Genomic DNA, 27,393 nt, shown 5'->3' on the forward strand with positions numbered 1-27,393 from the left:
AAATATATTATACTAGAACTGACATGTGATTATATATTCACGCAATTTGGGTGCATAGATCCTGAGAAATCAGTACCCAGAACAACCAACTCTGGCCGTAATAACGGCCTTGATACGCCTGGGCATTGAGTCAAACAGAGCTTGGATGGAGTCTACATGTACAGCTGCCCATGCAGCTTCAACACTATACCACAGTTCATCAAGAGTAGTGACTGGCGTATTGTAACGAGCCAGTTGATCGGCCACCATTGACCAGAAGTCTCCAATTGGTAAGAGATCTGGAGAATGTGCTGGCCAGGGCAGCAGTTGAACACTTTCCGTATCCAAAAAGGCCCGTACAGGACCTGCAACATGCCGTCGTGCATTATCCTGCTGAAATGTAGGGTTTCGCAGGGATCGAATGAAGGGTAGAGCCACGGGTCGTAATACATCTGAAGTGTAACGTCCACTGTTCAAAGTGTCGTTAGTGCGAACAAGAAGTGACCGAGACGTGTAACCAATGGCACCCCATACGCCAGTATGCGTTCACCGCGATGTCGCTAAACACGGATGTGACCATCACGATGCTGTAAACAGAACCTGGATTCATCCGAAAAAATTACGCTTTGTCATTCGTGCACCCAGGTTCGTCGAGTACACCATCGCAGGCGCTTCTGTCTGTAATGCAGTGTCAAGGGTAACCGCAGCCACAGTCTCCGAGCTGATAGTCCATGCTGCTGCAAACGTCGAACTGTTCGTACAGATGGTTGTTGTCTTGCAAACGTCTCCATCTGTTGACCCAGGTATCGAGACGTGGCTGCACGATCCGTCACAGCCATGCGGATAAGATGCCTGTGATCTCGACTCCTAGTGATACGAGGCCGTTGGGATCCAGCACGGCGTTCCGTATTACCCTCCTGAACCCACCGATTCCATATTCTGCTAACAGTCATTGGATCTCGAGCAACGCGAGCAGCCATGTCGAGATACGATAAACCACAATCGCGATAGGCTATAATCCGCCCTTTATCAAAGTCGGAAACGTGATGGTACGCATTTCTCCTCCTTACACGAGGCACCACAACAACGTTTCAGCAGGCAACGCTGGTCAACTGCTGTTTGTGTATGAGAAATCTGTTGGAAACTTTCCTGGTTGGAAACTTTCCTCATGTCAGCACGTGTGAATGCTCTGAAAAGCTAATCATTTGCATATCACAGTATCTTCTTCCTGTCGGTTAAATTTCGCGTCTGTAGCACGTCACCTTCGTGGTGTAGCAATTTTAATGGCCAGTAGTGTATTTCAAGAACATTCAAGAAACGATAAATACTAATTAACGAATACGAGGGGGTGCTGAAAAGTAATGCCTCCGAATTTTTTGTGTGAAAACCCAAAGTTTTTTAAATAAGAGAAATGTTTTTAACATCATACATCTTTAGCCTTCATGTCTACATATTTACTTCTCAAAATGGTCACCCTGGCGACGAATACAACTCCAAAAGGGAGACCATTTTTTTATACCGTCACTGTAGAATGTTTGACGTTGTTGTTGGAGCCACAGCCTCACCTCTACTAGCACCGCTTTATCGGTTTTAAATCGAAGTCCTCGAGTGTGTTCTATAAGTTTTGGAAACATATGAAAATCGGAGGGGCCAAGTCAGGACTGTACGGAGGATGATCGATGGTAGTGAACCCAAGGCGTCGGATTGCTGCAGACGTCGCAGCGCTCGTGCGTGGTCTGAGATTGTCACGCTGAAGAAGCGGTTGCTCTATGTGTGGACGAACTCTTCAAATTCGGAAACTTTCAGCACCCCCTCGTAACCTGTGGGTCGCGGTTTTGAAGTGGCGACTCACAGCACACCAACCAGCGACGCAAACCACTATGCCACGCTTCGTGCACAAGAGCTCGCACTATTTTTCTTTTTCCACGTTCCTGGAACATCTCGTCATCTGTGATTCGTGAAGACTAGGCAGAATCAGATTGAGTTATCACTGCCGATCTGTAAGACACTATGTGAGACACTGTAAGGAATGTCAACGCTAGGTGTAATTGCCGCAATTACCTCTGGCTCTGGAGCACCAGGTACCAATCCCACCTGCAGCAGAGCCACACTGCCGAATTGGAATCAAGCTCTTGGAGAGCTTCCCGATGTCGCCAAAGGGGAGTCGATGGATAACAGTCTGCAATAACCACCTCATCCACTATACTGTCACCATAGCTGTACCGACTGCTGAAGCTCCGGAAATTGCAAAGTTCCGTTTACAAGATTCATTTTGAAGCATGTAGGACCCCGTATGATGATATCTGATCGTGGAGAAGTTTTTAAGTCGAGACTAGTATCAGAGGTAATTTTACCATGGGACGTCACCTACAAGATGAAAACTGCCTACCATCCAACAGGCGAATGGCTTTATAGAATGTTTTAATAATACGCTGGAAGATATGCTCACTATATACCTTGATGTCGAACGGAGAGATTGTTATACGATACTACTCGGCATCGCATTTGCATACAACAAAGCGCAGCAAGACATTGCAGGCTTCACACCGTTCTTTCTACTCGACGGTCGCGAGGCCGATGCGTCAACGGATACACGGCTCCAGTTTCAACTGGACGATACCCAGGATGATTACGTGATACGCCTCATCAGCAGCACCGAAGATGCAAAATACGTGGCTCGCATACAGACCCTGGGCGCGCAGGAAAAGGAACGAGAGTGCTTCAATACCAATCACCTTGCTGTGAGACACTGTCCAGGAGCCTTGGTTTCGATTTTTACGCCTGTGTGGAAGAAAAAAGTACTATCAGAGAAATTATTTAAGCCGTACTTTGGGGCGTATCGTATTGTTCATTGCTAGTTGGACGTCACACTTAAAGTCGAGGATTATGACCCTTCTTCAGCCGGCCGGAGTGGCCAAGCGGTTAAAGGCGCTACAGTCTGGAACCGCGCGACTGCTACGGTCGCAGGTTCGAATCCTGCCTCGGGCATGGATGTGTGTGCTGTCCTTTAGGTTTAAGTAGTTCTAAGTTCTAGGGGACTGATGACCTTAGAAGTTAAGTCCCATAGTGCTCAGAGCCATTTGAACCAACCCTTCTTCAAGACACTAGCGCAGAGACGTCTTCCATGTCCACCGTATGAAGGCCTACCGCAGTCCAGAACTGAAGACAGATGATGGGAGGTTCAACGAAACTGAAGACCCACTCTTCACGTAACTTTGACGGGAGGCGCTTCCTTTGGTGCCCATCATAAATGATGTAACGACATGAGCAGAACGCAAGAATCCGCCAGCATCCCCATACAGAGGAGCATTAATAAAATCTAGATCCGGGGTGCTACAGTCGACTCAACAAGAATTTCTGAAACAGTTGGTCGCTGTTTCTGCAGGAGAGGGAGCAATGACGCAAACTAGGGCGCGTGCAGCATGGCATAGTGCTTCTGGTAGTCAGTTCAAACCCGATCACGGGCAACTATTTATCGTGTGTGGTAAGTTCTTGAAATACTTGTAATTTTAATGTTAGTATATTCTGAAACATTCGATGTTAGTATAAATATTGTGGAATATTTGATGTTTGTCGAAATAGCTGCACTCTCTGTCCAGGAGGTCAGTTCTGTCTGGCTGAATGTTGGGTGTTCATAATGAACGAGCTTTCGGTTCTAAGTGTTATACTTCACTGACAAACTGCTTTGGGATTTGGACGTGAGTGTGATTTCGACGTGACAATATTAGTGAAATGACAGACAGTTTTACTTGTAACCTCAGACTTTTTACAGACGATGCCTTTCTCTGTTGTAAAATAACATCTTAAAAAAGCTTCGATAATATTTGAAAGTGGTACAAAGACTGGCAACTTGCTTGAAATATGTAAAAATGCAAAATCTTATATTTTACAAAGTAGTATCATATGACTACAGTATTAATAAAAATCACATCTGGAATCGATCAATTCATAAAAATACCTGAAAGTAACAATTTGTGAAGACAGTAATAAGTTCACTATAGGAGCCACACTTCCGTTTCTTGGTAGGCTTCTGGAAAAATTCGAAACCGCGTAGACACTGAATTTATAAAACATTCCACCTAGGATACAGCTCAAGATTGTGGGATCCATACCAAATAGAACCAACAAAAATGCAAATGGCTCTGAGCACTATGGGACTTAACATCGAAGGTCATCAGTCCCCTAGAACGTAGAACTACTTAAACCTAACTAACTTAAGGACACCACACACATCCATGCCCGAGGCAGGATTCGAACCTGCGACCGTAGCGGTCGCGCGGTTCCGGACTGAAGGGCCTAGAACCGCTCGGCCACATCGGCCGGCTAGAACCAACAGGGGATATCGGAAGTATGTAAAGCTAGGCAGCACGAATCGTCACAGAATTGTTTGACCCACGGGAGAGCATCACGAAGATGCTGAAAAACTTGAATTGTCTGACACTTGGAGAGAGAGGCCAACGACCCTGTAAAAGCTTACATGCAAAGCTTCAATAACAAGTACTGAAATAGGACTCTAAGAATATATTACGGTCCCCCAGGTACCACATCTCTAGGCAAGATTACACTCATCACCGCACGAACAGAGGCATTTAAGCAGCCATTATTCGCATGCTCCAAATGTTAATGTAACAGGAAGAAACCTTCATACGTGGTGTAATAGGAAGAAAAAATGGTTCAAATGGCTCTGAGCACTATGGGACTTAACTTCTGAGGTCATCAGTCCCCTAGAACTTAGACTACTTAAACCTAACTAACCTAAGGACATCACTCACATCAATGCCCGAGGCAGGATTCGAACCTGCGCGGTCGCGCGGTTCCAGACTGTAGCGGCTAGAACCGCTCGGCCACCCCTGCCGGCTAATAGGAAGAACCCTTTGCCACACACTTCACAGTGGTTTGCAGAATATAGGTGTAGACGTAGGTGTAGGCCTGTGTTGGACCAATTTTACCCTTTATTTTATAGCAAAAGAAAAGAGGAAGCTAGTGGCAGTGTGCCTGATCAGCGTCAGCTTGTGATTCTACTGGAATGGGGCTGAACGACGCAGTTCCAGAAATAAGTGTTGCGGCGGTAACAGTGATGTCGTTGTGAAACCAGAGAATCAACCTGGTCTTTCAGTAGAAGTAATAAAAAATAGTGAGAAAGCCGCCATGAGGTATTGCATTAGCAGCCGCAGTCTGGTAGCCGCATTGTGGCGACATGTGGCTCAGAATAGCATACACGTAAGGGGACTGCGACACGAGGCTAGCCGCGCTCGCAGGAAACTGCACCTAACAGCGGTAACGACAGTAGCGGGCGGGTCGATGTCACCACACCAGGGCAAGTCTCCTGTTATTGGCGGCGTGACCAGGTGCCAGGTTTTAGTGAAACAAATGCGCCTCAGAGCTACACTGAGGTGACAAAAGTCATGGGGTAATGGTATGCATATACAGGGTGGGCCATTGATAGTGACTGAGCCAAATATCTCACGAAATAAGCATCAAACGAAAAAACTACAAAGAACGAAACTCGTCTAGCTTGAAGGGGGAAACCAGATGGCGCTATGGTTGGCCCGCTAGATGGCGCTGCCGTAAGTCAAACGGATGTCAACTGCGTTTTTTAAAATAGGAACCCCCATTTTTATTGCATATTCGTGTAGTACGTAAAGAAAAAAAATGTTCAAATGGCTCTGAGCACTATGGGACTCAACTGCTGTGGTCATCAGTCCCCTAGAACTTAGAACTACTTAAACCTAACTAACCTATGGACATCACACACATCCATGCCCGAGGCAGGATTCGAACCTGCGACCGTAGCAGTCCCGCGGTTCCGGACTACGTAAAGAAATATGAATGTTTTAGTTGAACCACTTTTTTCGCTTTGTGATAGTCACTAACATATAAGTACGTAGTATCACGTAACATTCCCCCAGTGCGGACAGTATTTGCTTCGCGATACATTACCCGTGTTAAAATGGGCCTTACCAATTGCGGAAAAGGTCGATATTGTGTTGATGTATGGCTACTGTGATCAAAATGCCCAACGGGCGTGTACTATGTATGCTGCTCGGTATCCTGGACGACATCATCCAAGTGTCCGGACCGTTTGACAGATAGTTACGTTATTTAAGGAAACAGGAAGTGTTCAGCCACATGTGAAACGTCAACAACGACCGGCAAGAAATGAAGATGCCCAAGTAGGTGTTTTAGCTGCTGTCGCAGCTAATCCGCACATCAGTAACAGACAAATTGCGAGAGAATCGGGAATCTCAAAAACGTCGGTGTTGAGAATGCTACATCAACATCGACTGCACCCGTACCATATTTCTATGCACCAGGAATTGCATGGCGACGACTTTGCACGTCGTGTACAGTTCTGCCAATGGGCACAAGAGAAATTACGGGACGATGACAGATTTTGTGCACGCGTTCTATTTAGCGACGAAGCGCCATTCACCAACAGCGGTAACGTGAACCGGGAAAATATGCACTATTGGGCAACGGAAAATCCACGATGGCTGCGACAAGTGGAACAGCGACCTCGGCGGGTTAATGTATGGTGCGGGATTATGGGAGGAAGGGTAATTGGCCCCCATTTTATCGATGGCAATCTAAATGCATGCTGATTTACTACGTAATGTTCTACCGATGTTACTACAAGATGTTTCAGTGGATGACAGAATGTCGATGTACTTTCAACATGATGGATGTCCGGCACATAGCTCGCGTGCGGTTGAAGTGGTATTGATAGCAAATTTGATGACAGGTGGATTGGTCGTCGAAGCACATGGCCCGCACGTTCACCGGATCTGACGTCCCCGGATTTCTTTCTGTGGGGAAAGTTGAAGGATATTTGCTGTAGTGATCCACCGACAACGCCTGACATCATGCGTCAGTGCATGTGCGAACATTACGGAACGCGAACTACTCGCTGTTGAGAGGAATGTCGTTACACGTATTGCCAAATGCATTGAGGTTGGCGGACATAATTTTGAGCATTTATTGCATTTATGTGGTATTTACAGGTAATCACGCTGTAACAGCATGCGTTCTCAGAAATGATAAGTTCACAAAGGTACATGTGTCACATTGGAACAGCCGAAATAAAATGTTCAAACGTACCTACGTTCTGTATTTTAATTTAAAAAAAACCTACCTGGTACCAACTGTCCGTCTAAAATTGTGAGCCATATGTTTGTGGCTATTACAGCGCCATCTATCAGAAAGCGAACAAAGTGTTCCAACTGAAACATACATATTTTTTTTACGTACTACACGAATATGAGTAAAAAATGGGGGTTCCTATATAAAAAAAAAACACCGCAGTTGATATCCGTTTGACCTATGGCAGCGCCATCTAGTGGGCCAACCATAGCGCCATCTGGTTTCCCCCTTCAAGATAGACAAGTTTCGTTCTTTGTAGGTTTTTCGTTTGACGCTTATTTCGTGAGATACTTGGGCCGGTCACGATCAATGGACCATCCTGTATACGTTCATGTCAAAGATGTAGCAGAGAATGTCCACAGTATCACAGCTTCTGTTCAATAAGTGAATACATCGTCTTCAACATATGTAATCTGTGATTTGGTGTGTTACATGAACATGATTGTTTTTCTTTGTAAACACTGTACTTAAGCCTAGTACATAGCACTGAATACAGTGGACGGTACACACAAATGGATAGAGAGCAGGGAGCTGACGTACCACTGGTGCTACTGGCGCTTGGCGCCCGCCTCGCACAGTCGCCGCCACTCGTCGGCGGGCAGGTCCCGGTCCCCCCACCCCCACAGCGCGTGGCTGCCGTCTCCGGAGCGCTCGACGCGCCGCCGGACCATGTCGGGCGCCACGGTCTTCAGGTCGTACGCCCAGCCGAGGCGCGCGAAGAAGTCGATGAAGGCGGTCGTGGGGTTGAGTGGGCTGGCGCCCAGCTCGGCCGCCTTGTAGTCCCAGGGGAACACGTGGTGGTAGTTGTGCCAGCCCTCGCCCAGCGCCGCCACAGACACCACGGCGTTCTCCACCGGGCTGATGTGCCTGTAGACATCGCCGCCGAAGTTAGAGGCGCTAACCGGGAAAGCACTCGTGTAGCGTGGATACTCGGGAGGAAGCTACGTGTAACTGCGTCGGGCAAAAGAACTAGTTGTGCCCAGAATACATCACACTGAAGCCGTCCTCACGCCGGACAACGCCGCTGAAGTTGACGGCAGACGGGAAATCCGGCTGCATGAGACACAACACCCACGTCACATGAGACATGCTGCTTACGTGATTTCCGACTGCAGCATTCTCCATCGGCAGCTGTCGGCTGTATGTGGCTCGATAACTACACTGTTTGTTTACGAAAATGGACGGACGCAAAATTCCTATGTTGGCTCAATTAAAGCGCACTTTTCCCTCCTTGTCCATAAGGCAGTCATGTTTTTCTGTCTGTAGTATAAAAAATAAAAACTTCAGTATAGGGAATGTATAGATTAACATGAATATTGCTCTGGTTTTATAATACATGACGAAGTAGCAAATTCAGTAAAAGAATTCAAAGCTGCTAACAAAAGAATATTCTACATAGTACTCGGAAAACAAATGTCAGACTAAATGCTTATCGCCGTTCACGGCCCGAAGGAAGATACACTACTGGCCATTAAAATTGCTACACCACGAAGATGACGTGCTACAGACGCGAAATTTAACCGACAGGAAGAAGATGCTGTGATATGCAAATGACTAGCTTTTCAGAGCATACACAAGGTTGGCTCCGGTGCCGACACCCACAACGTGCTGACATGAGGAAAGTTTCCAACCGATTTCTCATACACAAGCAGCAGTTGACCGGCGCTGCCTGGTGCAACGTAGTTGTGATGCCTCGTGTAAGGAGGAGAAATGCGTACCATCACGTTTCCGACTTTGGTAAAGGTCGGATTGTAGCCTAACGCGATTGCGGTTTATCGTATCGCGACATTGCTGCTCGCGTTGGTCGAGATCCAATGACTGTTAGCAGAATATGGAATCGGTGGGTTCAGGAGGGTAATACGGAACGCCGTGCTGGATCCCAACGGCCTCGTATCACTAGCAGTCGAGATGACAGGCATCTTATCCGCATGGCTGTAATGGATCATGCAGCCACGTTTCGATCCCTGAGTCAACAGATGGGGACGTTTGCAAGACAACAACCATCTGCACGAACAGGTCGATGACGTTTGCAGCAGCATGGACTATCAGCTCGCAGAACATGGCTGCGGTTACCCTTGACGCTGCTTCACAGACAGGGGCGCCTGCGGTGGTGCACTCAACGACGAACCTGTGTGTACGAATGGCAGAACGTCATTTTTCGGATGAATCCAGGTTCTGTTTACAGCATCATGATGGTCGCACCGCATCGCGGTGAACGCACATTGGAAGCGTGTATTCGTCATCGCCATACTGGCGTATCACCTGGCGTGACGGTATGGGGTGCCATTGGTTACACGTCTCGGTGACCTCTTGTTCGCATTGACGGCACTTTGAACAGTGGACGTTACATTTCAGATGTCTTACGACCCGTGGCTCTACCCTTCATTCGATCCCTAGGAAACCCTACATTTCAGCAGGATAATGCATGACCGCATGTTGCAGGTCCTGTGCGGGCCTTTCTGGATACAGAAAATGTTCGACTGCTGCCCTGGCCAGCACATTCTCCAGATCTCTCACCAACTGAAAACGTCTTGTCAATGGTGGCCGAGCAGTCACTACTCTTGATGAACTGTGGTATCGTGTTGAAGCTGCATAGGCAGCTGTACCTGTACACGCCATCCAAGCTCTGTTTGACTCAATGCCCAGGTGTATCAAAGCCGTTATTACGGCCAGAGTTGGTTGTTCTGGGTACTGATTTCTCAGGATCTATGCACCCAAATTGCGTGAAAATGTAATCACATGTCAGTTCTAGTACAATATATTTGTCCAATGAATACCCGTTTATCACATGCATTTCTTCTTGGTGTAGCAATTTTAATGGCCAGTAGTGTAAAACAGATGAAGAAAAGGAAAAGTTCTATTATCAAATACAGCAAACAATTGAGAGCACACTAAACAGAAACATCAAGATACTTCTGGGAGAATTAAAAGAAAAGTAGGAAAAGGATAAATCTATAAACCAACTTTAGGAAGGTGCAGGTTGCATGGCGAGACAAATGAGAATGGTCAGAGGATGATCAACTTAGTTAGCTCAAAGGACCTAAGATAAGGGGACCTGGTGCTAACCGGATGGAAGAACTACCAACGAGATAGATCATATCTTGGTAGACCAGCGCTACAGCCGTAGTCACGGACGTCGTGTCGTATAGAGGAGCCGACTGTGCATCAAACCACATCCTCGTTGTGTGTAGACTTGAAATGAAGTTCACCTACACGCACTATAAAAAGAAGGAGACACTAGAACCTGCTTTGAATGTTGGGAAACTGCGAGAAAGTGCAAGTAAAGAACAATATGCTACAGAAATCAAAAAACCTCTGAGGCCCTAGAAAACCATGAAGTAAGAGAGGACATGGAGGAAAAGTGGAATGAAGTTAAATCCGCTGTACTAAGGTTTGCGGAGGATACGTTGGGAAGAAGGGGGGGAATGACGAAAAGAAAGTGGTTCAACGAGACATCCCAGAAGGCCACAGAAAAGAGGAGGAAGATGAGGGAGAAGTGACTGGAGGACAGTAAGAATGAGTAGAAAAGGGAACATTTTATCAACAACAGAAGAGAGACGAAGCGAATCCTACAAACAGAGAAGAGAATATATCTAACCAGTTTATCTGAACGAATTGAGACAGAGAGCGACAACATAAAGTCAAGAAAATTTTTCCAATGCATCAAAAATCAGAAACGTGAAATTCAGAGTCCAGACTTCTTCGTTAGGAACAGGAACGGGAACTTGATAAATGACAGAACAAGCGAAACACGTATCACAGACAAACACACAGACTTTTATTTAGTCGCAGAGACGGTCCTTATAGACTAAGTTTCATTGTTCTGGCTTTCGTTCTGGTGAAGCCAGTTTTTTTACCTGTGCTGACACTGTATTTCTGGACATTGAGTCTTGTGCTACTAATAGCCAACAGATGACCAAAATTTCGTGGAAGTCTAGGAGACATCTTGCAATAGAACTTTACTATGGTAACAGTTGAAACACGCTCGCCATGAAAATGATGCGTAAAGTTAATTTTCAGAAGTGCAAAGTAGAAGCACAGTGTATGAAAGCGAGAAAAGAACTTGAATTGGATACTCACTTGTCGTAAGGCCTGTTGCCCCACATGTGCGCCACGCTGTTGATGAGGAAGGCGATGTTGAGTGTGAGGACGAACCGGAAGTTGAAGAGCACGAAGAATGACCTCCAGAGCGTCTCATCCCAGAAATACCAAGGCACCCACACCGGGAACACGACTACGAGCAGGGCGAACAGCGGCACGTACAGCCTGTAGAAAATATGTTTGAGGCATACATGGGGATGTGATTGTAGTCACGAACGGAACTAATGCGGAGTGAGGGAAGTACTGAAGTCATTACACGTAAATCTTTCATTGTAATACGCTCCACATTTCATATCTAAGACAATATTTTTTACTTACGAGAAATTGGACGAATTTGACGTTACGTATGATGAGTACCTATCATCACTTTGATCAAATAAACACTAGAAGCCAGCATTCACAACTCGCCTACATGAAACGGAACATGGTCAATAAGACACAAAGCACGGGCTTAATGTGTTCAAAATAAAAATCTCCCATAAGTTCACAACTTCTCCTATACACACAGTCGATTCTCCTTACAAATAAAATTTACCTGAAATAAAAACAGTTTTATACAGATGTATAGAGTATAATGCGAACAGTGAGAGTTGTACTATAGAAGGTGTCCCATGGAGAATTTAGGGATATGACTGTAACGATCACTCAAAGCAAAAAAGTCTACTAAACATGGGCCCTAAAATGCATGCATTACCAACTATGAGCACTTCTCCATATTCAATATTGTGAAAAAAGATTTCTGCTACGATAAGCATTTGCTTTCCATATTTCGGGAGGAGGTTGTATGGACCAAAACGAGAAAAAATTGCCTAGTGAACATGAGCTCCAAAACGTATAACTTAAGAGCTATAAGCATCTGTTCAGTAGAAGAGCTGTGTTTCAAAGGAACGAAGATGAACAAGTACTCATAGCTCTTAAGATAAGCTCTTTAAAGACCACGTTTACGGACGTTATTTCTTGCTTTGGGCCGTACTACCACGTATCAAAATACGCGATTTGTTTCACAATATCGAGATGAAGAAGGTCATAGCTCGTAAGGTATGTGTTTTAGAGACATGTTTACTAGACTTTATTTGCTTCGTTCCTGTCATATCCCTGAATATCAACCATTCCTCCTGGGACACTAGGTATACCACATGTGTGATCTGTGGGCAGGCGTGGGTAGCAAGGGTAGGGTTTTTCAATCTGCCAAATGTGGGCACGGTTTCCCTAAGTAACCATGTCTTCAATTACGGGGCAGGCGTTTATCGAATACATGAGAGGTGATTATAGTAGCATAGTCTCCCTGAATAGCGGTACATATACGTAACAGTAATATAAACGGCCGACATCCATTCCCAAATCCGGAACGGGTCATGGGTCACTCCTTCTATTCTATCGAGGCGTTCCTTGAGAAATTAAGCTGATTCTTGTTGTAATGTTTGATTGCGTTAACTAAAACTTATGGATTGACTTTTTTGGGTTAATAAACATTTTATTTTTATCTATTATTACTTTTATGTTGCGATTTCATGTACTGACACATTCCATGACTTTGGAGAGTTGCTCCACTTTTTGGTCTTATGGAACATGACGTGTAAATAAATAACTAAATATTATTCACCGAGTGTCTGTTTCGTCAGTTAGTACGAAGTACGTTTCATGCAAGTGCAATAATTTACTTTTACTGAAACCCTTTCATGAAGTTCTCTTGTAGAACCTTTGAGAACGGCTTTAGGCCGAAATGCGTAAGGCAGTATAAAGTTATAAACACGATGATCAAGACTGCACTAAAAATAACTGCAACATCTAACACAGCATTTATACATTTTGCTGCTGAAGTAAACGCATGACGGCCCACGGAAAAACGGGGTCAAAGTCCGTTTAATTACGAGATGAGCTATGGCTCATTCTGATGGTCAGCCGTCCAAATAGCATGGCAACTCACCGAGGTAAAAAGTGTTCTGCTGTTAGTGGTAAAGGAAGGACGTTCTCAGTCAGTCTGCTCAGGGAAAGAATGTACCAAAAGTCCAAGGTTTGCTTCCACTCTTCACATTGCACCAGTTAGAGCAGACGAGTAGCGACTGCAAACGTGATCGGTTGTTTCTTATTCTGTATTGTTTCCTTGTTGTTATAGTGTTCAGTTTTCGGTATGGTAAATGTGTGTTTCCTTTAGGATCTTTGACCTGTGTGGTTCGTAACAAGATGAAGGTGAGAAACCATCTGTTAATCAATCAGGTAAAAAGAGAAAAAAATTGTGGCGGAATGAGTAATGTTTGTAGGGACCTTAGGTCAATGGTTCATGTGTTAGGCAGTGACTGTAAATGATCGTTGTTTGGGGTTTCAAAGAAATGAAGCCCCACGAATTTGTTAGGTAACTGGAATGATCAATGTTCCTATTTAATCAGCTTAATTTCTGTGATATTAATTGCTTGTGGAAGGGCTAGGCATGGCGATTCCAGTGGTAGAGATTGCTCATTCCAATACATTGTAATAATCAAACGAAATGATAACATGAGTGAAATTCTTGTTTCCCAAAAGGTCTTCATTGCTTTGCACAGAATAAAAAAGTGCAGAACGCTGACTGTCCAGAAGACAAAATGGGTATGCATGCTAAACACTCTTGGAAATTATCCAGAGAAAAGGCATCCATTACAAAACACATACGTGCATTTGAGGGAAGCAAGAACCACTATGACAAGGGAAAGACAGACAGAATTTTCGTTCCAGAAGAACAATCAATAAAAAATGCCATAAGTTATACAAAGAAAAATATCCTGAACTGCCTCTTGCATATGAAAGATCCTGGAAAACATTCAACAGTAACTTCAATTTGGTACCCGTGTAAAGTAGCAGCTTGAGTGAATGTTAATTTCGCACCTTACATGAGATTCTATACATCGTAACAGGTAGATTGACATGTCACATGACATACTTCGGTGATAGTGAGCAGATTTGCCCTTCAAAATGTACTGAATATAGCACAAAAAGGTATGACACTCGAATCGATGGTATTAACACAGTAAACCAAATCCTGCATGTCAACGAGCACAAAAAAAAGCTACTGGAAGAGATGCTTAAAAAAATGCTTTGGGGAATTTTCAGATGGATAAAAAAAGGCCTGAAACGCAGTTAAACAGAGTCACATTTTCTGATCACGTGAAAGGTCTGTGGTGCTCTTGTGATGTATGCGTGTAACTTTTAGGCGTCAGGAGCGAGCACAAAATGTCCGGTTGGCTGAAATAAACTCGGAGGGATTAGAAATGGCGAGATTGTAGCGTAGTCTGAAGGTACGCCCTTTGCGATTGGTGGGTATTTTCCATGAGATGAAAGGAATGCTCCCATTGGTCTAAAAAGATGTGACGGGAAGTGCAAAAGGACACAGGTGAGGGACAGTTTGCTATGAAAGACAGAATACCGAGAAATCGTGGACTCTCCTGTGAACCAGCATTAAGTGTAGAACAGGGCGCACCACACTCTGCAAGAAGGAAAAAAGAGGAATTTTGTGTGAACACTGCATTCGCTTTGGCTGACATTCAGCTAGAAATTAGCTGAAGAGTCGTTCAGCTCCAATAGTGGCGAAACGAAACAGCCACGCAGTTAATTGTCCTTGCAAGAACTGAGAGGGCGTTGAAGTACACACGCTGCTCCATCTATGCCATCAGTGCCATATTTTCCAGGCTAGGGATGAGTGCATGTTTTCTCGCCTACTGAGTGTTTCAGCTGATAAATTTAGCAAGGATTTTGATTAGCTTTATATAGGATTTTCAGAGGGTGACAGCAGCCAGACAGCCGACAACACGTTGCAGCTAAAAGTAAATGCCACTGGCAGAGGCGTAAAAATATTGGATCACTAGCTTGCGACTACTGTGAATGCAAACAACCTTGAATAATATTTTGCATTTCTTGTCACAGAGACTAAACATCCACCGTAGACTTGACTGCCGTCCTAGATAGTACCAATCTTAAGACTTGGAATCGGATGATTTGACGTAATATTGGGCAACTCAGGCAGTGATTCACTGTCTAGATGTAAGGAAAAACTTGTAGAGAACCTTCTATTTAAATTTGATATTGTTGTGTTCAGTGTTATTTCCTCTAATTAGGATATAATACGTTATCTTGACAATTGTCCTGAAATTGTCATGTCACACTCTTATGTAAACCAATGTGCTTTATTCACAATAATACAGTTAATAAACCAATTTTGTACAGCCAAACACCGATGTACTCTGTCGTAGAATGGGGGTCCACTCCTACCCCTTAAATTTATTTTAGGGATGCTAACGCACTCACAGGGTGTTTTTACTGATGTCTGACGAATGTGAAAAGGAGTGGAGTGGCAGACCCACATTCTGATACCTGCTTAACATGTGATAAATTTCAGGCAGAATCAAAAGATCAGAATGCAAAGCTTTACCAAATATCTTTGAAAAAGGAAAGTTAGAAATCACAAATAAAATTAAAGTACTTCGTTCATAAGCTACAGGTTATTATATTTTACTCATGAAAGCGAAAAGAGAGAAAATAAAGTAAAAGATAGCAAAAAATGAAGCAATAAGCATGGACTTTCAAAGAAATCTACCTTTGCTATATACTGTATCAGCTAAACAACAGAAAGAAGGGACAAAAGTCTACCACAATGTGGTGAATTTACCACGTTCTTTTTGTGGCAAAGAGGTACCTTATTTCTTTATTTTTCACATATAATTTAATTTGTATTTTTTTCTAATGTGCTTCCTTTACAGTCGTCCTAATTATATTGGTTACATTCGACTGGAGTGTTTTAAATATCTCTTTGTAATCTTGAATGTTCAAATTTCCTCTCCTGAAAAATGTGCAAAATGTGATTTATCCCATTTTTAATGGAATCTTCATATATTAACGTGAAATTATATACATAACATTAACCTAGATAGTCAGCACCATTCCTCGAAATAATATTGTCGAGACTTATTTTCACCAACTGTCAACCAAAGCAATATCAACTTGTACACGAATACATGCGGAGCACAACTGTACACCAGATGCTATCAACAGCATTAACAATCGTCTTCCAACTGGAATCAACAATGAGCCAAGTACTGGCTTGTCTTTCATGTTTTCAATTCACAAGCAGTTTCTTTTGTGTGTGTGTTATATGTGTGTGAAATCTTATGGGTCTTACCTACTGCTAAGGTCATCGGTCCCTAAGCTGACACACTACTTAACCCAAATTATCCGAAGGACAAACACACACACCCATGCCCGAGGGAGGACTCGAACCTCCGCCGGGACCAGCTGCACAGTCCATGACTGCAGCCCCCAAGACCGCTCGGCTAATCCCGCGCGGCTGTGTGTGTGTGTGTGTGTGTGTGTGTGTGTGTGAGTGAGAGAGGAGAGAGAGAGGGGGGCGGGGGGGGGGAAATCAAGTGCACCGAAACCCAAGTGCCGAATGAGGTCTCAGTGCTCCCGGTGCCTTCTACATTTGACACCCTATATCGCGATATTCGCGCCCCATGAAAAGTCGCAGCAGCTCCTGCTGTTTCTTCACAACGTCCTGAACAAGGACTGCCTAGTTCTCGACCGGCTGAAGCCGGTAGAAGTCACTCGACTTCGGGCCACGCCGCTACGAAGTGAATGACTTGGCTAGCAGTGTTGGGCATGCGCACGGGGCACTTTCCTCATTCCGTGCCATTTGGCCCTCTGACAGCGTACCTTCCTATGCGTAAATCTGTTCCTGTGTGGTGACTCACCGCTTCTGCCACATGACGATGGGGTCGGCCTCCAGGTCGGACATGTCGACCTTGGCGCGGTTCTCGGTGACGGCTGGGTGCGGCGTCAGCACGAGCCACCCCACGTGCGAGAACAGGAAGCCGCGGCGCGCATCGTGCGGGTCCGCGTCCGTCTCGCTGAACTTGTGGTGCACCCGGTGGTCCAGCGCCCACTGGTACACGTGTCTCTGCACAGCCGTGATCAAAAAGGTATCTGGTAAAACATCACACACTGCGAACTGAGGCATCATACGCTGAGGAGAAAAGTCACGGGATAGCGATATGCACAAACACAGGTGATAGACAAGCAACAACGCGTTAAATAACAGAAGAAATCAACGCGGGACGTATTACATAGGTGTTAAATAGTTTTATCACTAACGAACATGTACATATGTTTTAGTCTGTTCTATTGGATGCACAAAGAGCTTTGGTTTAACGCCACTACTTCCAGTTTTAAGCTTTAGGCGCTGTTATAATTACCAGTCACCTTATGTAAGCTTGCTTCGTACGTCTGATATACACTACATCTGTACTCTTTTATTATGCAGGGGCCTGAAGATGGCATAATGACATGCTGACATTGGTAGCCTTCAAAATAAAATGAAATGACATCTAAAGTTACACGGCTGTCGGTGAATTTCATTGACATTGACAATTACTTAACCAGCCGATGTCCCCTGTCCATACTGGACCAACAGAGAAAAAAATAAATGGTCACGTTGGGTATACTGCTTGTATCTCTTCCTAATCGTTGGATTTCCTGCAACTGATTTTTCTATATAACTATAGTCTACAAAGAATTGCGTAGGTGTCTAATTCGGGCACTGATGAGGCTTACACGATCTGGCGCTTCTCAGCTTGGTGCGTGTATCTCGTTGTAAGGCTCTTTGAAAGTGTTGATGATAATGAAGCACATTGTGCAAGAGGTCGGCCAGGCTTTTTGCTCTGATATTTAATGATATTATCAAGTTGTCATCCTCCTCTTTCATAGGACATCTGCATCATATTGTGTGGAATTTTCAGTACTTCACTGTTCTGCACAGAGCAACAGCCATTTTCATTCTACGTAGTATTCCCACTGGCACGAGAAATATGAGTGCTATACCATATTTTGGACAGCGCCACATAATTGTTACACTATAGCTTTTAAATGGTATTGAGTTACCTGTGGCAGTTTCTTTACAATTGTCCACGTATAGCTCCGAACCCTATTCTCCAGTTGATGGCGCTAGCTCGCTGCAGGGGTTTTGTGAAATGCAGGCATAGTAGGTATTTTCATAGTGTCAGAGGCTTCTGTCCAGTCAGTTATAATACGATTTGCGTCAGGCTCCGCGTTCCTAGTTCTAGATTTTGGTATGTTTAATGATGCATTAATGGCTTTGCAGTAACTACCAAGTTAGTAGTTCCCACATGTTTGTTAAGTTGACGTCATCAGTGTTAATTCAGTTTTTCTTCTTGATATGGCAGCCCAGTAGTTTCTCGGGGAACAGCTGTAAGTAAGCGCTGTAATGCGCAGGTGAATAATAATATGGACAGCGGACAGCCCTGTCAAACCGAACGGTTGATATTGATAGGTTTGTATATGATTCTGTCCATCTGAACTCTTGACAAAGCCTAATGTATTACCGTTTGGATGAAATTGCCATACTCCTGACACAACCCCATTTTTTCCAGTCTTATTTAGGTAATGATGGTTCACACGGTCAAATGCTTTGTGGAATCAAGCAACAAATTGCCGATTTGACGTTAGCAGCACGCAAAACTGCTACAGCATCTCTGACTTTGGTTAGAGTATGAATGACAGAAAGTCTGTTTCCAACACAGGTCTCATATTTGCCCACACGTTTGTCTGCTAAGAGTTTCATTCTTCCCGCAATTATTCGGATAAATAACCCTATCTTAAAATCGGAGTTAAGTGGGGTTAATGGTATATATTTTTCGACATTTTCCTTTTCAGCTTCTTTAGGGATCACGGCCATAAACCCTTCTCGAATTTCAGCGCGAACATCACTCGTATGTAGCATGTCATTACACATTTCCGTAAATGGATTTTTCAGCATTTCCCAATATTCCATATAAAATTCGATGGGCAAGACATCAGGGTCCAGCGTCTTTTTCTTGGGGCTCTTTTTGATGATGTGAAACACCTCTTGCTCTGAGATTTGCTTCGTTTTCCTCTTCGCTAACATCATCTCCTTGAAGAAATTTTATCAATTTTTCGGCTTCATTTTAGTCTGTTGGTTCTTCTGCGTATAATTAGGTCACAGATATTCTTCCACTGCCCTCAGGATTCCTCGCTGGGTCTCGATAGTTCTACATTCAGATGTTTTCATTTCGGCTGTTAATGTTGTCTTCGCGCTACGCCTTCCTTGGACGACGTAGTAAGTAGAGATTTCGGCTTGCATCATGAAACGTTCTCTGGCTCACACCTGGTATCCAAATATTTGCTTCCCTGGAAGTTTCACAATTTGCGCCTTTATTTTCTTAATGCCATTCGAGTACTTAGTGATACCATTTTTCCTGTACAAATCTCTCTGGGCGTGGAACAAATTCTTTTGTACTGCTCTGTTCGCGTATTGTACTAGCTGAATGCATTAATGTTCTTCTGCATTTTCGCTTAGTGCATTTTGTCCACCACTGTGTTATATTTGTGTAGCTATTCATTTGCCTTCTGCATTGTTCCCAGCTACGGCGTACCTTATTTTTTTTACGACGTAGGACCGGTGTGTTGCGTTTCCATAAGCTTCGGCCCCTATCAATATTCTGGCTATACAGAGTTATTTTGCAGAAGCGCTATGACCCAAAAAACATAGAGGCGAAATTTCTGTTCAATTGACTGTAGACAATTTGTTGCGGGATATGAAATTGCGCGCTACGTGTTTGGTGATAGGTCGGTACCCGGGGGTGCCGTCTTGACACACATCCCGGGTGTCCCTTCTATTTAGATTGTTAATAAGCTAGGCAAATTCTTCGCTATTGTTGCAGCTCGGGGTCTGATCTTTCGGTGACGAACATAGCTAAACTCGCCAGTTCTAAAACGTCGTTATGAGGAGATCTTGGTAAGATGAGTATTTCAGTTTTATAGAAATGTTTTCATAGTTCCCTGTTTTGATTTCGGAGGGGGCGTGTATTTTAGCAATGCGTATTCCGTCTGTTACAGAAGATAGGCCGCGACCAGTGCCAAGCAGCTTGACTTGAGTCACTTCAGTGCCTTATTTGATCACTGTAGCAGTCCAGCGCTGCAGCCATACAGAAGTTTTGTATTGTTGCATATGCATTTATTTTACCCCTTTGTCCTGAAATCATTTCAAGCTCTTGCGCTATATCGACGCTACTGCTTATAAATATTGCTGTACTCATTTTAGTTTACTTTCTCTTTGCGTTCTGCAGAAATTTAGCGTTGCTACGCAATACTTTTGTCGGCAAAGTTTGGTATTAACTGGTGCATGACAGCAGTATGAAGGGGGAGTTAAAGCAGGGTCTATCTATGTACACTCCTGGAAATGGAAAAAAGAACACATTGACACCGGTGTGTCAGACCCACCATACTTGCTCCGGACACTGCGAGAGGGCTGTACAAGCAATGATCACACGCACGGCACAGCGGACACACCAGGAACCGCGGTGTTGGCCGTCGAATGGCGCTAGCTGCGCAGCATTTGTGCACCGCCGCCTTCAGTGTCAGCCAGTTTTGCCGTGGCATACGGAGCTCCATCGCAGTCTTTAACACTGGTAGCATGCCGCGACAGCGTGGACGTGAACCGTATGTGCAGTTGACGGACTTTGAGCGAGGGCGTATAGTGGGCATGCGGGAGGCCGGGTGGACGTACCGCCGAATTGCTCAACACGTGGGGCGTGAGGTCTCCACAGTACATCGATGTTGTCGCCAGTGGTCGGCGGAAGGTGCACGTGCCCGTCGACCTGGGACCGGCCTTGGTGCCAATGATGGTCGTATGCGTGTTTGGCGCCGTGCAGGTGAGCGCCACAATCAGGACTGCATACGACCGAGGCACACAGGGCCAACACCCGGCATCATGGTGTGGGGAGCGATCTCCTACACTGGCCGTACACCACTGGTGATCGTCGAGGGGACACTGAATAGTGCACGGTACATCCAAACCGTCATCGAACCCATCGTTCTACCATTCCTAGACCGGCACGGGAACTTGCTGTTCCAACAGGACAATGCACGTCCGCATGTATCCCGTGCCACCCAACGTGCTCTAGAAGGTGTAAGTCAACTACCCTGGCCAGCAAGATCTCCGGATCTGTCCCCCATTGAGCATGTTTGGGACTGGATGAAGCGTCGTCTCACGCGGTCTGCACGTCCAGCACGAACGCTGGTCCAACTGAGGCGCCAGGTGGAAATGGCATGGCAAGCCGTTCCACAGGACTACATCCAGCATCTCTACGATCGTCTCCATGGGAGAATAGCAGCCTGCATTGCTGCGAAAGGTGGATATACACTGTACTAGTGCCGACATTGTGCATGCTCTGTTGCCTGTGTCTATGTGCCTGTGGTTCTGTCAGTGTGATCATGTGATGTATCTGACCCCAGGAATGTGTCAATAAAGTTTCCCCTTCCTGGGACAATGAATTCACGGTGTTCTTATTTCAATTTCCAGGAGTGTAGTTATCATGGTTTATATTATCAGACTGGGTGACAGCTATATTGCTACTAAGCCGCTATGCAACTTGTAAAAAGAAACAACTCTGTTCTCATTTCTTGGTAACATTCGTTTCATGGAGTGGACATTAATAATGCTGTGTCTCCACATCATCCGCACAACTGAAAGACTGTTGACTGGGAACTACGCCATCTGAGACGCTTCCGGAGTTGCCGTCTGCCACGAATCTTACCACCCTTTGGGGCTGATTATGCTTTCGTAGTTTTGTATGTTCTTTGGAATTTCTCTTGTTGGTGGGAGGGGGGGGGGGGGCGGAGGTTCCCCTGTCATTTTCCGCCTTTCCTAGTAGAGCTTGTAATCTGTTACTTTCTTCCCAAAGACGCTTCTGCATCGTGGAAATGATTTCAGGATCCTGAGACTTTTCTGTTTGATTCGCGAAGAGTTCCTGCAAGTGGCTGATAAACCTGCATTTGTGTCCGTTCTGGGTTCCGTTGTTTCTCTACTCTTGTTGTCGGTTTTGGCAGCTGGATATGGGACCACATCCATTTCCACTGCACGTGTTTGATTGTCGGTGATTGGAGGAACATTCTCATCTCCGTTCGTTAGCGCTACTATTTCCGGATTCTCGAGTTAACTTTTCTTATTGTCTGGCGCTGAGCTGACACTGCTTGTATCAGTTATGTTCGTAGTAGACGCTTCCACGTGCCTACGGTCAGCTGTGGTTTGTGCACTGTGTATCGTTATCAAATAGTTTCTACCCCATTTGTCTTAAATGCTAACATATAGGCACTAGTAGACGCAGCGCTTCCTGGCCCCACACCTACTTCACCGACCTAGATACTCGCGCTTCCGGTCTCCGGAAGGGCAGTTATTACGCAAGTGATGGCGCGATCCGCAAACAGAACGGGTCTGCGGCTGGCCACTACACGACGCAAAACCCCTGTCTCTTCCTATGGTCAAATAGCATGGCACAGGCTTTCTCACATCGATCCTAATGGTTCTTATGTCCGAATCGATGTAGAAGAACCTATACGCAGAGGATCATTTGTCATTTGTGACACTCAGTACATTCCCATAGGCACACAATGCCCGAGTAATTTGGACACTCAAAAGGCACTTTATACATCTCAGCATTGCTGACGCCATATCCAGCCTGCTGTGTAATTGCATCACTGATGCTTCCGTCATCAAGTCTAAATTTTCTACCGTCTCCAATGTATGTATACAGCACTATTAATACGTTTGAAAAAAGAATGTTTAGTACAAAGTCAGCTGAATTCCGTGAATATTCGATTCACTTCTTATCCATATATTAAAGACATACGGAATTTGATGGTTTATGTTAAAATTACACTGCTGTGTATCTACACGACTGATAGCAGACATTTTCTGATTATTACTACACTCGTGAAACAGTAAGGTCACTTACGAGGGGACTGTATGAACTTCCCCTCACCTATTTCATTCATATTGACAAAATGTATAGGGCGACTACCACTTCAACATATTTAAACAAGAAGATGCAACTCTCAACCATTTTCGAGAAAATCGAGTCTGAAAATATTAGTGCTATTTATTTTGTACGGTCGCTAGTACTCAAAAAGTCCGCATACGAGAGTGTTAAGAGGTCAGCTGGAAGTGCGCGAGGTTCACGGATCGAATATCCCTGCCTGCACTTCTTATTTTTTCTTTGCACTTTATTATTATGAGTGTGCAAACTATCATTATTGACTGATTAATTTATTATTTTCATAATCAATAAAAATTTGCTTAAGAGATTGAAAAAATGGATACACAAGAACTTTCGATCAAATTAGTACAGTTATTTTATTTGTATTATTTTATCTGTTTGTGAAGCAAGCATAATGTGTATCCTACGCGCAGAGTACAAATCAGAATGATAAAGATCATAGAAACATGAGAAACAATAGTTACTGCGATATACAGCACTTGCAAGGAACATCGAATCTTTGCAAATGGTTCAAATGGCTCTAAGCACTATGGGACTTAACATCTGAGGTCATCAGTCTCCTAGACTTAGAACTACTTAAACCTAACTAACCTAAGGACTACACACACATCTATGCCCGAGGCAGTATTCGAACCTGCGACCGTAGCAGCAGCGCGGTTCCGGAGTGAATGTGCTTAACCAGTTCGATGAGGACTTGAAATCAGCGATGTCCTCCTCAACTGCGATTCGGAGGGCATAGTCTCGTAGGTCTCCATTGATAATGTTCCACTGCATCTCATGAGCAACTCTACATGTTTCATAGCTCAAGAAAACTCCTCTAAAGAACTGTTGTTCATGTTATTATGTTTAGCGGTTTATGTTGGTTATTAATGGAGGTTATGGAACTTTGTGGCTACTCTGTAGCGTAAATCTTTCGGACAGTTTTTCATTCACTGTTCTGTGAGTTTCAATTTGGCAGGCATTTATTAGTTCGTTTCAGTCTTTCTTCCATATACGCTATTCACAGTGAGATTTTACGAAGCAAAAACGGGTTTGCACACTGCTTAACATTAAGCATTAACACAATGAATATTAATTCAGTATTTTTTTCTCCATTGTTGACAGTTACTCAACCACAAAAACAACTGGTTATTATTTTAGATATTAAATGAGTCGCAAAATCTGAGTGAACAGTAACTGCGGACAGTTGTTTCAGAGAAACTATGAACGAAAACTGATATTTACTTTACAAATTACGATCGCGCTGAGTCATGTTATCTATTTGCTGCCGCGGTACACCTGCCATGGTGTGGATGCGAAGTCTACTGCACCTTCGGTACTGTTGTACATTTCTCCAGATGCCTGGCGCGCTACGAATTTGGCAACTTTAAATGTTGCTTAAAAACACTTGCAATGCGTCTTTGGAACTACAATTTTGACATGGGCTTTCTTTCGATGTGTTCTTTCTGGATAAAAAAAATTGAGGGCATGTTTCGATATATCGGATTGGACTATTCCCTTGTTAGAAGTGCTGCTGGTGATTAAGTTTCAGCGGTTGAACTACATCTCTCCTACCACACGGTGGCAATACCCAATGGAAACCCCACAACTACCGTTGTCCTGTCCAGTACCGCGCTGCCTGCACAGATGCATGTCAAGTTGGTTTTTGCGCGCTGTACAATGCGACTGCTCGTCCAGTTGCGCTCGATAACGAGATGCAGGAGGCAACGCGGAAACTCTAGTGGAAAGTTCAAAAATAACCTTGCCACAGAGAGGATTTTGGTCGATCAAAGGCTTTGTGGGACCATAATGGACTGCAATGTTATTTGATATTTCTCACAAAGTGTGGTATCGATAGCTACGATGCCACGGCGTAGGTGCAAGTTCTTAGGTTGGCACTACGACACCGACACCGACGACAGCGCCCTCTAGCCGGCGCTGTGATCTACGAGCTCCGCTCCAGATTCAGCCCATTTGATTCCGAGCCGACGACCTAGCAACATTGTTTCTACTTCATAGGGGGCTAGCAGTTACAGGCTGTGTTACAATTACCTCAATGATAGTTTGTCCAACTACTAGTAGCTGTTAGATTTGATGGATGAACGGCTTCGCACCTACGTGCTCGTCTGTACGCAAAGTTAAGTAATAGAGTTATAACCTAATTGCAGTACCAAGCATTTCACCTTTTCCTTCTCCTACTCACTTCCTACATTCGGCCTACCCTTCAGTTTACAGGAGCAGACCCATGCGTCGCCTTCCAGGCGGGATACAAAACAAAGAAAGAGACAGAGAGTGAGAGAGAGAGAGCGAGTGATAGAACAGTGTCATATGCACTACTTTTCGTTTCTTTGAGTCTTCTGTCTATTTAAGGCAACGAGCGCTGCTTTCCTTTCAGACGGCGAAATTACCGTGACTGTGAAAGCCTTGTCGGTTATTTATGATTGATGGCTCACATTTTCTTCAGTCGATTTCTCTCTTCTTGAGAATGAGCATGGCACTGGGACGCTACATTGTAGTCTACATACAAATTGCTACGCTTTGATGCGGTACCGAACTTGGACAGCAAGTTAAAATTTGTCTTAATTTTCTGTGCAGTTTAAAACGAACAAGGAAGTTCCATTGATTTTGCTGTCCATTAATCTTAGTTCCACGCCACTCAGCGGTAGCCGGTGCTCGAGGTGACAGCAAGTGGGGGCAAGGAAACGGGTCTCTGGAAGCACTCGGGCCGCTTCCTCCAGTGGAGTGGCGCCCGTAATGGACTCCAGCATCGATTGGCGTCGCGGGGCGCTGGCCTCGGGCATCACACAGTGCATGGTCGCCGCGTGGCCAGCGCAAGCGTCGTGAGCAACTTTTTGTTATAACTGCAGATTACAACAACGTAATTAAAACAACTGCATTATCGTAGTCTACGGACTTTACATAATATCGCAGGCGTCCACAAGGAAGGTGTGGTGGGGAGTCAAGAGGTGGCATTTGTCCCCTCCTGGTAGCTGGTGGTACAGACTTTTTTTCATTGTAGAATTCTCACAAATTTCTAGCAGTGAATGTCTAGGATTGTAAACTACAGATTTAGCTTTGGCCGGGGCGATAGGAAAGTACCGGGGCCATAGCAACCACTGTACAGTGTAGTCCATAGGTGTATAACCACTACTCTGACTCATGAACAGGTGGACCACCAGAAGTTTAAAGTGAAGTAGAATGACAGAGATTCTTTTTTAACAAATCATAGCGGAAACGTAACTGACTTAGAGGCACTCCCTATCATTCACGTCACCTAAAAACGGTTGTCCAGAGTTACAATGAAGGGGATAGCAGAACCGTACCACGGGCAGTTCAGCGGCAGCAGGCAAGGCGGAACTGACCAGACGTGGACAGCAACTTAGAATTTGTCGCAGTTTTCTGTCCAGTTTGAAACGAACAAGGAAGTTCTACCAGTGGATGTTTAGGATCGCAAACTACAAATTTAGCTTTGCCGGGTGTGATGGGAAATACAGTGGCTACCGCTTCTAGCGCGCTGTTTGTTTATGGCCTCACGTGAATGATGGGGAATGGCCCTAAGACTGCGCTCTGACTTGTTAAAAAGAATCTCTCTCACCCGATATCCCGATGATGTATCTTCAATTGACCCGATACTTATCGTGATCTTTAATACAAAGTATTTTACGCCCAGTGCGGATCATTTCATTCAAAATGTGGAAATTTGGGCCGCGCGGGATTAGCCGAGCGGTCTGAGGCGCTTCAGTCATGGATTGTGCGGCTGGTACCGGTGGAGGTTCGAGTCCTCCCTTGGGCATGGGTGTGTTTGTCCTTAGGGTAATTTAAGTTAAGTAGTGTGTAAGCTTAGGGACTGATGACCTTAGCAGTTAAGTCCCATAAGATTTCACATACATTTGAACATTTTTTTGGGAATTTGGCTGTGGCTGCCGCAATTCAAAATAACATGCTCAAGTAGAATGGAAATAAGCGTTTGGCGTCATTGGCCAGGAGGCCCCTTGTGCGGTAGGTCCGGCCGCCTTTGTGCAGGTCTTATTACATTCGACGCCACATTCGGCGACCTGCGCGCCGGACGGGGATGAAATGATGATGAAGACAACACAACACCCAGTCCTTGAGCGGAGAAAATGTCCGATGCAGCCGGGAATCGAACCCGGGCACGTAGGACGGCAATCCGTCACGCTGACCACTCAGCTATCGGGGCGGACACTCAAGTAGAATGAGATGGCATACGTGGAAAACCGGAGAGGCTATGTTACCAACGTGGTGGCAGCTTTGGAGGCCGCCATCTTGGCCAAACTATTAATTTTCAAATGGAGAGAAATTTTAAAAAAAATTAGCCGAGAAAAAAAAATTGGTCATAGCT

At 44.8% G+C, this 27,393-nt stretch overlaps 1 protein-coding gene across 2 annotated transcripts in view; it reads right to left on the reverse strand.

Moving 5' to 3' along the window:
* LOC126458105 (acyl-CoA Delta-9 desaturase-like) overlaps window positions 1-27,393 on the reverse strand; it is a 660,845-nt gene that overhangs the window by 17,758 nt on the left and 615,694 nt on the right. For both annotated transcript variants that reach the window (XM_050094930.1, XM_050094931.1), the window contains exons 4-6: window positions 16,935-17,140; window positions 11,200-11,385; window positions 7,660-7,986 (exon numbers count right to left, since the gene is read on the reverse strand). In XM_050094930.1, coding sequence (XP_049950887.1) covers window positions 7,668-7,986; window positions 11,200-11,385; window positions 16,935-17,140 — 711 coding nt within the window. In that variant the 3' untranslated portion in view covers window positions 7,660-7,667. The remainder of the gene's footprint in view (window positions 1-7,659; window positions 7,987-11,199; window positions 11,386-16,934; window positions 17,141-27,393) is intronic.

This window comes from Schistocerca serialis, chromosome 2 (assembly GCF_023864345.2).
Source record: "Schistocerca serialis cubense isolate TAMUIC-IGC-003099 chromosome 2, iqSchSeri2.2, whole genome shotgun sequence".
Lineage (NCBI taxonomy): Eukaryota > Metazoa > Arthropoda > Insecta > Orthoptera > Acrididae > Schistocerca > Schistocerca serialis.